The sequence below is a fragment of the Echinops telfairi genome, unplaced genomic scaffold, assembly GCF_000313985.2.
Source record: "Echinops telfairi isolate 266 unplaced genomic scaffold, ASM31398v2 ScPeMD7_28;HRSCAF=97, whole genome shotgun sequence".
NCBI classification, from domain to species: Eukaryota; Metazoa; Chordata; class Mammalia; order Afrosoricida; family Tenrecidae; genus Echinops; species Echinops telfairi.
This window is the reverse complement of record NW_022103925.1, coordinates 3,803,001-3,814,507: the sequence shown is the minus strand read 5'-3', so window position 1 is coordinate 3,814,507 and position 11,507 is coordinate 3,803,001. Positions and strand designations below refer to the sequence as shown.

Genomic DNA, 11,507 nt, shown 5'->3' with positions numbered 1-11,507 from the left:
CAGACCCGCCCTGTCCAGTGCAAGCCCACCTGGGTGGGTCCACCCCATCCCGCCCAATCCCACTCAAGCTCTGCCCAGTCCCACCCAGCTCCCCCGACACCGCCCAGACACATCCGAGCTCAGTCCAAGCCCGGTCCAGGCCTGTCCCGTCCCACCCAAGCCCTGCCCGGGTGCCCCCAGCCCCCCACCCCGCCCCTGCCATCGAGTCGATTCCGGCTTATGGCGACCTGCTCTGGTCTTCCTGGGCCGCCCTGGCCCGCCCACCGCGGGATCACGTGGGCGCGCGACCCGGAGGCGGAACCGCGGGCGTGGTGTAGACCCGGCAGCTCCGGTGTGCCCGCGGGCCCGTGTGCCCGCGGAGTGCGCCCCGCGCCCCGCCATGCGCCCCCCGGGCCCTCCTGCCGCGCGGCTCGCGCTGCTGGCCGCGTTGCTGGCCGCGCCCCCAGCGGCCGTCGGGGAGGACCCGCTCCTGGTGCGCGTGGACGCGGCCCGCACGCTGCGCCCCCTGCGGGCCTTCTGGAGAAGTACAGGCTTCTGGTGAGCTGGGAAACCGAGGCGGGAACGCGCATCCTTCTGGCCATCTCCCTGCCTCGCGCACTAGGGAGGCTGGGAGCACCCTGTTCCCCAGCCTTGTCACCTTCAGAGAGTCACTTAGGGCTTGCTCCCGAGACAACTGCGCCACCAGCTCACAGTCGGGACCCAAAAAGCGGGTGCCCAGAAGTCATCTTGCCCACGGAGCCCCTTCTCTCTCTCCTAGGGGTACACCCCTAGCCCTATAACTCCGAGCACGACGTTTTTATAACATATATATACATATATACACACACACATACACACACACATCTATATATATACATACACATATATACACATATATATATATATATATATATATATATATATATAGATATATAGATAACTATGAAAGTAAAGAATAAAAGCAAAAAAAATTTTTTCCCTGAAATAAAAAATTCAGGCATTACAGGGCTAGAGTAGGGGTCTCCTGCCTGGCCCTTGGGGTGTTGGGGCTGGCTGGCACCTGTAGTGGCCTTCAGGAGTTCCCTATGTGCCCACAGGGCCTCCATATGTCCCCAGTCCCCTGTGCCCCCAACTTCTTCCACTGAGCTGGTGGGATAAGGAACCGGTTGGGAAGCAAGTCCTTTCTGAGCCCCGTCCCCCACATAAATGAGCACAGGCCTTGGGGACACACCCAGCACTGAGTGACATTTTATTACCTCAAGCACAGTCAAGTTCCCTCAGTGGATACCCCCCAATCCTGTTTGCAGAGCTGCCCCGGGCTCTGTGGGCACAGATAAATGGATGGGCTGCCCCGATTGACGCTTCCCACTGCTCTTCCTGCCCCCAGCCCCCCTCTGCCGCACGACCAGGCTGACCAGTATGACCTCAGTTGGGACCAGCAACTCAACCTGGCCTACGTGGGTGCTGTCCCTCACGGGGGCATCGAGCAGGTCCGGACCCACTGGCTGCTGGATCTTGTCACGGCCAGGTGGGTGACACTGAATGGCGGGGAGCACTTGGAGGGCAGCTGGCAGAGCCCACTTTACAGAAATGAAGACTGAGGCCAAGAGAGGAGGGGGACTGGTCAGCAGTCTGGCCTGGAAGGGAAGTGGGCTGAGGGGCCTGCTGAGGCTTGTGGTGGACTGGGGTGGGGGGCCAGTGAAGGGCTGGGGGCACTCTGTAGGAGGAGCACAGGATGGATATGCCTTCTGAGGGGTCCTACTGCCTGGGACCGCTCCATTTCCCACCAAAGGGGCACCCTCGCTGGCTGCCATTTTGGGGTTCTGGGGGTCACCCCTGGACCCTGACCGGCTGCTTTCATAGTTGGCCTGGCTTTCCTTAAGAAGCTCAGGGTCAGGCTGATTGTCTGCTGTACCTGGCTCAGTACTGGACCCCAGGTTCTGCGTGGCCATACCCCACATAGTGTGCTTTGTGCTTTGTGGGCTGGGTTGTGGCCGAGGGCGGGGATAAGGCATGCACTGGGCAGTCCCACCTGCCCTGGAGCAAGTAGAGGCACCATTGGCCCAGGCCTAAGGAGCACTTGGGTGTGTGTGATGGAGAGGAGGGGTCCGGGAAATGAAGAGACCCTGACATCCTGGCCAGTGTCCTCTCACCCCAGCGGGAGTCAGGCTGAGGCAGTGGGGTGTCCTTAGAGCACCATGGGGGGCACGTGATGTTCAGAGCGATATGCAAAATGAGGGAGCCCCTGATTGGTTGGGGGAGCAAGTGCGTTAACTTGCTGCAAGCAGAGAGGCTGTGAATCACCTAGAGGCGTCTTCGAAGAAAGATCTAGCAGTCTGCTTCTAATAAGCACTGACATGCGTCCACTAATACTCTCTCGAGGTGGTCAGGAGGGGTATACACTCGATGGCTTTGGGTTTCCAAAAACTGAACCACTGCCATCAGGTGGATTCCGCCTCATTGCCACCGCAGAGGACAGGGCACAACTGTGGGTTTCAGAGGGTTTGTTCATCTTTGCCCACGGAGCCGCTGGTGGTTTGGAACCTCGTGGTTACCAGCTGAGTGCGTGACTCACAGCGTCACCAGGGCGCTTGGATTAGTTGGAGCAGGGCCCCTCGTTCAAACATGAGTCGGACTTCTAAGACTGGGGGACTTGGGACTAGAGCCCAGGTCTGCAGCTGTGGCAACGTTTGTGTGGAAGGCAGTCTTGGTTGGGTCCTCGCTCGTGCGCACGTGTGTGTTGAACGTGTCACTGGTCCCTATTCCAGGTCAGAATGGGGACAGGGGACGTGGCACCGGAGGTATCTGGTGGCTGACTACAGCCAGGCACTGCTCCCTGGGCAGGGAAGGTATGCAGCCATGGATTGAGGATGTCTGCCGTGGGCTCCAGGATCCTACGTGGTATAGTGGTTACGTGTTGAACTGCTAGTCACCAGGTCAGCGGTTCAAAACCACCAGCCGCTCTGCGCTCTGCGGGAGAAAGAGGAGGCTTTCTACTGCTGTGAAGAGTAACGGCTTCAGAAGCCCACAGGTGATGGTCTGCCCGGTCGCTTAGGCTCCCAGTGAGCCGGCATCAGCTAACCCCACGGCGTCCACGGTGCTGTAGCGTTTGGAGTTTGCCCGGGGCCTGCGGGTGTGGACCCGCTAGAGGACTGAGTCGGCGGCCTCCAACTCCAGCTGCCTGTGGCGGGCCCGCGCCGCCTGCACGGCGCTGTGCACGCTGTGGAACAGCTGCGTCTCCTCGTCCTCTTGGAGGAAGCCCCCTCGGCTCAACACGCCCCTCACCGCGGGGCTGCAGCCGGCCAGCAGCAGCACAATGGCCAGGGCTTCGTAGTCCCGGCGCAGGCCTTGCAGCGTGGCCAGGCCGGCCACGTCCAGGAACAGCAGCGGGGCGCAGTCGATGACCACCGTGTGGAAGCCGGCCGCCGAGGGCACCAGCGCGGACGCGGTGCCCGCTGTCCCGGGGGCCTGGCCACTGCCCGCTTCCAGGCCCCGCCTCCTGGCCGCTGCGCATCCCGCGTCCAGCCCCGTGAGGGTATAGAGTGACCGCAGGAAGAAGTCCTTGTTGGCGTAGTAGAGCGGCCCCGCGAAACGGACCACGCGCACGCCTGGCTCGGACACGAGCCCCTCGAACTCCGAGATGTCCTCGTAAAAGGCGGAGCCGTGGACGCGTGCGAGCAGGGCGGTGTGGGGGTGCCGCGTGCGGCCGGCCAGGCTGAGCAGTGAGAGCACCACGCCAGCCAGCAGCCCGGCCTCCACGCTGACCAGCACGCAGGTGGCCGCCGTGGCCACCCAGACGAGCGCGTCGGCCCGGCTGAGCCTCCACAGGCGCGGGAGGTCGCCCACCTTGCGCAGGGCCCCCCGCAGGCTGGCGACGATGACGCAGGCCAGGACGCACCTCTGCAGGTCCCGGAAGAGCGGGGCCAGCGCCAGCAGCACCAGCAGCACCACGGCGGCACTGACTACGCTGGACAGCTGCGTGCGGCAGCCCGTAGCCGTCTTCACCAGGCTCTTGGCCAGCGCGGCGCTGGTGGCGAAGCAGTGGAAGAAGGAACCTACCAGGTTGCAGCTGCCCACGGCCAGAAGCTCCTGGTTGGCCCACACGGAGTAGCCGTGGTTCCGGGCGAACATCTCCGCCAGCGAGACGGAGAAGGCGGAGCCTACAAGGGCCAGGGAGACGGCGTCCAGTGCCACGCGCCACATTAGCCCCGGGTCGGGAGCCCTTGGAGCCTGAAAGCCGGTGGGAATGTCTCCGGCCACGCTGGAGCCGAATCGCTGGTGAAACCGCCCGAAGTGAGACGCCAGCGTGGCCGCCACAATGACCAGCAGCTCCGTGGGCAGGGGCACCTTCAGGCGGTGCCGGTATCGGTCGGAGAGCTCCCTGGCGGCCAGCAGCACAGCCAGGCACACGGCGCTGGTGACCACGTCGCACACATTGGCTTGGCCAGCGTGGCGCAGCAGGCTCAGCCAGGTGCTCAGCACCATCCCAGGGCCCCGGTGCCGAGGTACCCGCACGCCCAGCAGGTGCTTGAGCTGCGAGGTCAGGATGGTCAGCGAGGCCCCCATCGCGAAGCCATCGAGCAGAGGTGGCGAGAGGTAGGCAGACATGAAACCCAATCGAAGGACGCCCATGAGGACCTGTGGACAGGGCCGCGGGTCAGCACAGGACCCGCCCTCCCCACTGGACACACCCTGCACACCCTGGGGCCCACAGGCCACCCCTTGGGCCTGTGTCTGTTGGGCAGATGCCCTCTCCCCCTCCCTGCTCAGATGGGACCTCTGGGCTCCGGGCAGTTGCTGTCAAGTTGATCCCGGCCCCTAGCGACCCTCTGGGACAGAGTAGAACTGCCTGATGGGGTTTCAAAAGCTACCATCTGTACTGGACAAGACCCCCACACCTCTGGCTTGTAGACTCGAACCGATGACCTTTGGGTTGGCAGCCATGTACTTAACCACTACGCCACCAGGGCTCCTTGGGGATCCCTTGGTATCACTTGTGCTGGCAGCTAGAGATGGGGGAGTGGGAGGTGGCAGGCCCAGGCCACATGAAGGCACCGGTGTGGGGGCTACAGGCCAGACAGCAAGCGTGGACCGTAGTTGGTCACGTCAGGAACTGGAGGACACACCTGGCCATTTGGCCCTGCCCAGGCAGTGCTAGCTAGAGCTGGGCTCCCCATGTCCAGGAATCTAATGGCTGACCCTGGGACACCCTGCAGGTCCCACCCTACCTGGGCCCACGCTGATCTCCCCTAAGTGTTCAAACACCACCTTGCTTTAGAATCCCGGCCATAAGGCTGGTGCCCAGCCACGCTGATCCGGCTGGACACTACTCCCTCCTGGGCTTGGTGTACCCCTGGGGTATCCCCCCCGGCCCCCACCTCAGGGCAACTCTCACCTGGTAAATCCCAGTCATGAGCGTGAGGGCAGTGGCAATGCGGATGGCGTAGCAGTCCCGCCCGCAGTCCGGCCCGAGGGTTAGCTGGGTGGCCGAGGCGTTGAGGATGCTGTCGTTGGTCCCCGGGGGTGAGCCATCATCGTGGGCAGGGTCGAGGCCAGCCAGTTGGAGCTCTCGGTCTACCACCTGACCCACCATGAGGCAGAGCAAGCTGAAGATGCCCACGGACACGTGGCGGGAGGTGCCCAGGAGGAAGTAGATGAGGTTGGCGAAGAAGGACGTATAGAGGCTGTAGAGGGGCTGCAGGCCGGCCAGCAGTGAGTAGGCGATGGCCTGTGGCACCAGGATGATGCCGATGACCAAGCCAGACATGACGTCGCCCGCCAGGTCCTCCCTTGGGCGGTACTGGGGCAGCCAGCGCACAGCAGGCACCAGGTCCTGCACCAGCGCCCAGGCCCGTTGCCTGTGACATGCACAGCTCTGCCTCAGCCGGCCCTTTAGCTGCTCACGAAAGCTCGGGGGCACAGGGGGCCGTCTGCGCACCAGCCCTGGCGCCCCGTCCTGCCGCCCACACTGGGGACAGGCGTCCATCCCTGCAGTGCCCAGCCTCGTGGTGCCCGGCCCCCCCAGAGCCAACCTGCAACAGAGAAGTTCCGTCAGGGCGGGCCCAAGCCAAAGAGGGTGAAGTCCCAGACAGACAGCTGGGACAGACATTGTCCGAGCATCCCAGGGCAGAGGTGCCCTGCTCCTGGAACACTGGGCACTGGGCCCCCTTGGATCTTGGCAGTGAGAGCCATAGGCCTGCTGCCCAGTGTGGACAACGCTTCGCCACCCACCCCGTGCCTGCTGACCCTGACCCAGAGCCCCCAGTGCTGAAATGCCCCAACCACTGGGGCCCAGAGCACAGCAGACAATACCCCCTGGGCCAGAGCCCTTAGCATGGATATGCTCAACCCATTGGGCCCCAGTATGGACCCACCCCCCCCACTCCTGGCCTAGGGCTCCAGCATGGATGACATCAGGCCTCCACCCACGATTCTCAGTCTTTGGGGTGAAACATGATTGTGACATCAGCGTGTGCCCCAGAGCATGCCTAGGCCGCATAGCAGAGGAGCGGCCTCAGAAGATACCCTGCCTAAGCTCTCTGGCCCCCTCTCCCTTAATCAATGTCGCAGCACCTGCCTGGTGCGCCTTGTAGTGAGTCCGGCAGGGAGGTGCTTGGCCTCTGACATATAGGCTGCCCACTGGAACCTGCCCTGGGGAAGGTATGGCAGTTGACTTCGTAAAGCTGGAGAGCCATGGAGACTCTCCAGACAGCTCTCCCCTGCTCTGAAGGGTCGCTGTCAGCCGGAAGAGGCACGTCAGCCAGTGTAGTGGGGGGGAGGGGTCTGAGAGAGGGTGGGCAGGTACCAGGCTGCGACCGTCCCTGTGTGCAGGCGATGAGACAAGTGTGACCACAACCAGGCTTCCTGCCCCTCCCGAGTTCAGCTCCCCAGCTCGGCGAAGACCCCTGCCCTCCCCTGACACCCATCCAGCCCTCTCTCCCATCCAACCTGTGAGCATTCCCCAGCCTCACGGCTCCTGTCTCTCACCTCTGCCATCGCACGCCTTTTCACGGGGAACAGGACTCAGAGGACAAGGGTTTGCTGACCCCAAGGGCGTGCCACCCGCCCTGCCTTGGGCAGGAGTGACCGGAGGTTGAGGCGGGGTGCGGGCACTGTGGCCTTTCTCCTGGGACACCCTCTTGGGAGGGGAAGGACATTCGAGAGCCTGTCCCAACCTGCAGGGCCCACTTATTGAATGTCCCACGCGTGCATGGGCCAGACTGGGCCTTGCCTTCTGCAAACAGCCGGCCCTGGCGTCCCCCAGCAGGGGATGTCTTCTGACCTCGTCCTGGCTCCAGTGTAGCATGCCGGGCAGCGTCATAGAGGCGGCGTTCAGGCACAAAACACCGCCGTCTGTTTGCTCAGCTCCTCCGCTGCCCGGCCGCCCAGAACTGCAACTTGTAGAAACTGCCTCCAGGGTGCCATGAAACAGACACTGCCTCCTGACAGAGTGCCCTGACCACAGGGCTGGGTGTGCTGGGCACTTAGAGGGGCCCCTAGGCAGCGGCCCCTGGGAGGGGGGGGCTGGTCCAGACCTGGGGGCAGCAGGGTTGTCTAACATGCTGAATCCTCACCCTTTTGGGGAACTTCCTGAAGGTCTCCCCCACTTGGGGGTCTGTAGCCCCTCAAATTGCACCCTGAACTCCTGGAGGTTGGGCTCTGGAATGAGGTGGCTCAGGGCCTACCGACCTTCTACCAGAGGGGCCCCCAAATTCCAACTCCCCCCTCAGACTTCTGGCCCAGGAATTGGGAGCATGTGCCATTCATAACGCCCTGTTCAAAGTTGTCCCCCTTGTTCAAAGACATCCTCAAGCTCTCTGGCCACCTGTCCTGCCCAGTCAGCTGGCCTCTGCGAGGGGGACAGACCCTGGCAGGCACCCCAGATGGTTCTTACCTGAGGGAGCTGCCCGAGGGCTGGACAGCGGGGGCCCCGTCCATGCGTGGACCGAAGGCTGTGCCTGCCAGCTGACCCCCCCAGGGCCCTTCGACTTGTGGGGGCCGGCGGCAGCCACGCCTGCAGTCAGGACTGGCTGCCCGGAGCCCAGTGGTTGAATTATTTACTCTCCCAGGTGCTGAGTCACTTGCTCTGCAGACAAGCGTTACCTGAGCACTAATCTTGGGAGTTGTCATGTAATCAGAGGCTTCGGTAATTACAATGCTTCGAACCCCTGATAAGCCCCTTGCTGCCAGGTGCAGGCACCTGTGGCTGCTGCCCTGCAGGCTGGGATGGGCATGTGGGCAGAAGCAGGACCCTTGGGTGTTTAGGCTCCTCTGGGGAGGAGGCAGAAGGTAGACCAGTCTGAGGCCGATGACGGCTGATGTGATTTGTCTCTGGGCCAAGAGCACTGGGACCCTAGGCCCTGCGTGTGTGGGTGTGTGGGGTAGGGGTTGGGGGGTGTCCCAGTGCTCTTGGCCCAGAGATGAATCACACCAGCCGTCATCGGCCTCAGACTGGTGCTCAGGGACTTATCTCAGGCAGCCTCTCCCCACACCTCCGAGCCCACCTGTTCGGGTCACAGAGCTGGACCCTGCCTGGGACCTCTGTTCTCTGTCCTCGGGGCTGTGAATGTACCTGTGCCCAGAGTCCAGCTGGCACAGCCTCCCTTGGCCAGGGGGCTGCGAGGTCACCAGATGATGTCACCAGCCTGGTGTAGCCTTCCTACTGTTGGGGAAGACCCTTCCCTGAGCCTCTTCTGACAGCACAGGGGACTGGCGGCGGTGTGAAGATGAATAAAACGCAAAGTAGACTCAGGAGCCCTGGTGGCATCGTGGCTACCCATCGGGCTGCTAACCGTAAGGTCAGCAGTTTGAAACCACCAGCCGCTCCTTGTGGGAAAGACAGGGCTTTCTACTCCCATCAACGTTACGGTTTTGGAGACCCACGGAGGCAGTTCTACCCTGTTCCCTAGGGTTGCCGTGAGTCAGCAGCGATGAGGACAGTGTGAGTGGCCTCCAGAGGTTCAGGACTGCAGTGCCAGGGGCGAGCAGGCCCGTGCCGTCACTGGGCTCAGCTGCTCCCTCCAAGGCCATCTGTTCACATCTGCTCAGAGGCACCTTGGAAGAAAGGTGTGGTGACCTGCTCAAAATAGCCTGGCAGCCGTGCGGAGCACAGCTCTGCCACAGCACACAGGTCACCGGGAATGGTGAGTCAATCCTACGGCAACTGGTTTGAAACCCCCAGTCGCTCTCCTAGAGAAAGACAGGGCTCTCTGCTCCCGTGAAGAGTTTGTCTCCAACACTGCCCACAGGGGCAGTTCCACCCTGTCCTGTAGGGTCGCCGTGAGTCAGTGAGGGGCTTACTGAGGAGGCCTGGTCACACTGTGGGTTAAGCACTGGCCTGTGAAGGAGGGTTCTGAAGCTCAAATCCCGCTAGCCGCTCCTCGTGAGAAAGGCCAAGCTCACGGCTGCAGTGACCCCAGCAGGCAGCCCAAGCCGACCTAGCAGGGCCACTCTGAGTTGGGACCCTCACGGCGGGCAGCGGTGGTTTGGTTTGGTTTGGTTTTCCTGCTAAAGAATAGCTGCGATTTCTAAAGCCTATGGTTCACACCCATCCCTGGAGAAGGACACCACGCTTGGTAGAGTAAAGGGGCAGCGAAAAAGAGGCCGGCCCTCGACAAGACGGATGGACGTTGCAGCTGCCCCCAGGGGCTCAGACATAAGAATGATGGTGCGGACTCAAGGGCTGGGAGGCATTTCATGCTGTTGTACAATGGGTCGGTGTGAGCTGGCACGAACTTGCCGGCGTCCGGCAACTACATCATCTTCGGAACCTCAGCGCTCCCCCCCACCCCCCAACCATCTTTAGAAAGAAGGAATGCATGTGGTCAGGCCTATGCCACTGGGTGCAGGGAGTGGGCGATGGTGCCAACAGCTGGTGTGGTGTGAGGGACGAGACCCAGGATGCCCTCCCTGTCCATCCCTAAGCCAAGCCAAGTCTGGGCAGCAGGTGGACAGGGTCCTGTGGATAGACTGAGTCAGGCCTGGGGACAGTAGGCCATTAATAACTGTGTCCCCTCCGAGAACTGGTAGAATGACGGTTGAGGGGCCTATGGAGTCGGCGAGGGTCCCGGGGCTCTGCACAGACAACAGGGGACAGCCCTCACCCTGGGGCCCTGCGCCCCCTGTCCCCCACCACCCCCTGCATTGAGCCCTGGTGGGTGGAGCTGTCAGTCCCGTGAGCAGCAGTTGAAAGTTGTGGTTTCTGAAGCCGTTTGCTAGTGGGTGAGTCACCCAGTTCAGAATCTCAGGCAGATAAGGGGCACTTAGGCCATAAAACATTTTATCTCCTAGCCCAGCTACTGTGGAGGGCAGGGGGCAGTGCCAGGGACTGCCAGGGCCTCACTGCTCTTCCCCAGGCAGGTACTGTCCTCTCTGGAAGGAGGGCTTCCCCCCCACCCAAAGCTGTGCAGTGGTGTAGAGGGGGCTGGTCACCTGTGGGGAGAGGTGCCCCATCTCTGGAACTAGGGTCCCCAGGTTTGACCCACAGAGAGTGGGGGAGGGTTCAAGAGGGTCTGGCTGGGGCTTTAGTAGGTGGGTAGGTTATTTCAGAGTACAGATCTCAGCCCACACTGTGGGTGCCAGGGCACCTATAATGCCCCCACCTTGATTACCCTCAGTGTCAAGGGTGGGATCTTATCCTCTCTGCTCACCTTCCTCCCTGGGTGTCTAAGACCAGTGAGCAAGTGGGGTTAGGTCGACACTGGCCTTGTGAGAGAATCATAGGACCCCGGAGCCTCAGGGTTCCTGAGCTATAGTGGGCCCCTGACTCAGTTTCCCTGCCAGTAGCTAGAACCCACTGCCCTGGTACACAGGCTGAGTGTCTGGGGGGCCTGAGGGCCTGATGGCTGGAGGAGACCGGGTCACCACATTCACTTTGCCCCATCCAGCCTGCACTCAGTCTCCTCTCCTGTGGGGCTGACAGCAAGGGGACCGTCGGGACTCCCCCTCACCAAGCCCCATGTGCTGGCTACCCAGTGGTGCCTGAGTGATGAGCCTTACTTTGTTGGTGGCATTCATTTGGAAAGGAAACATTGCCCCTATCCTCAGTGAAAAGAGACACCCCTCCCTCCCTGGCCCCAGTTTCTCCAGAATGACTTGCTGCTCTTTGGATGGGGACCGGTTTTCAGAAGAGGAGACTGGGGTTCCCAGAGGCCCAGGAGCTTGTGGGGCTAAAGATTCACCCAAGGGGTGGATCTGTGTCTGAATGTCAGCCCCTCCCCAGCACGTGCCTGCGCCGCCCCCTGCCCATCAGGCCTTACCCCAGGGCAGCATGCTCGCTCCGGCCCCTTCCTCCCAGCACATGGGACCCGGAGCAAGCCCACCCCGTCGCACGCTGTAGTGCCTTCCCTGCGCACCCATGCTGGGACGCGGCCCCCCCATGCACACAGCCCTCTGGCACACGCAGCACCGGCTCTCCCTCCCCGTGCACATGCGCTCCTCCACCATCTTGCGCCCCCACCGCGAGCACGCACGCCCCTGGCCCCTGCCTGCCTCACGCCCACCACTCACCCAGCTGAGCACCGAGTCGC

The 11,507-nt window shown here is 62.2% G+C and overlaps 2 protein-coding genes across 3 annotated transcripts in view; one reads left to right on the top strand and one right to left on the bottom strand.

Annotated features, from left to right (window-relative positions):
• The first annotated feature begins 379 nt into the window (after nucleotides 1-379).
• IDUA (alpha-L-iduronidase) overlaps nucleotides 380-11,507 on the top strand; it is a 16,773-nt gene continuing 5,645 nt past the window's right edge. For both annotated transcript variants that reach the window (XM_030885425.2, XM_045289510.1), the window contains exons 1-2: nucleotides 380-537; nucleotides 1,367-1,507. In XM_030885425.2, the coding sequence (XP_030741285.1) occupies nucleotides 380-537; nucleotides 1,367-1,507 (299 nt within the window). The remainder of the gene's footprint in view (nucleotides 538-1,366; nucleotides 1,508-11,507) is intronic.
• On the bottom strand, nucleotides 2,452-7,898 carry SLC26A1 (solute carrier family 26 member 1). The gene is made up of 3 exons (XM_013007822.2): nucleotides 7,874-7,898; nucleotides 5,375-6,011; nucleotides 2,452-4,617 (listed from the first exon to the last, which is right to left on the bottom strand). The coding sequence occupies exons 2-3, from the start codon at nucleotides 5,963-5,965 to the stop codon at nucleotides 3,124-3,126; spliced, it is 2,085 nt and encodes a 694-aa protein (XP_012863276.1). The 5' UTR covers nucleotides 5,966-6,011; nucleotides 7,874-7,898; the 3' UTR covers nucleotides 2,452-3,123.

Bases quoted from the DNA above. Each gene is read 5' to 3' on its own strand.
- SLC26A1 (XM_013007822.2), bottom strand. From the start codon at position 5,965: ATGGACGCCTGTCCCCAGTGTGGGCGGCAGGACGGGGCGCCAGGGCTG. The intron at 4,618-5,374 runs GTGAGAGTTGCC...CCCTGTCCACAG, and splicing joins TCATGACTGGGATTTACCAG to GTCCTCATGGGCGTCCTTCG.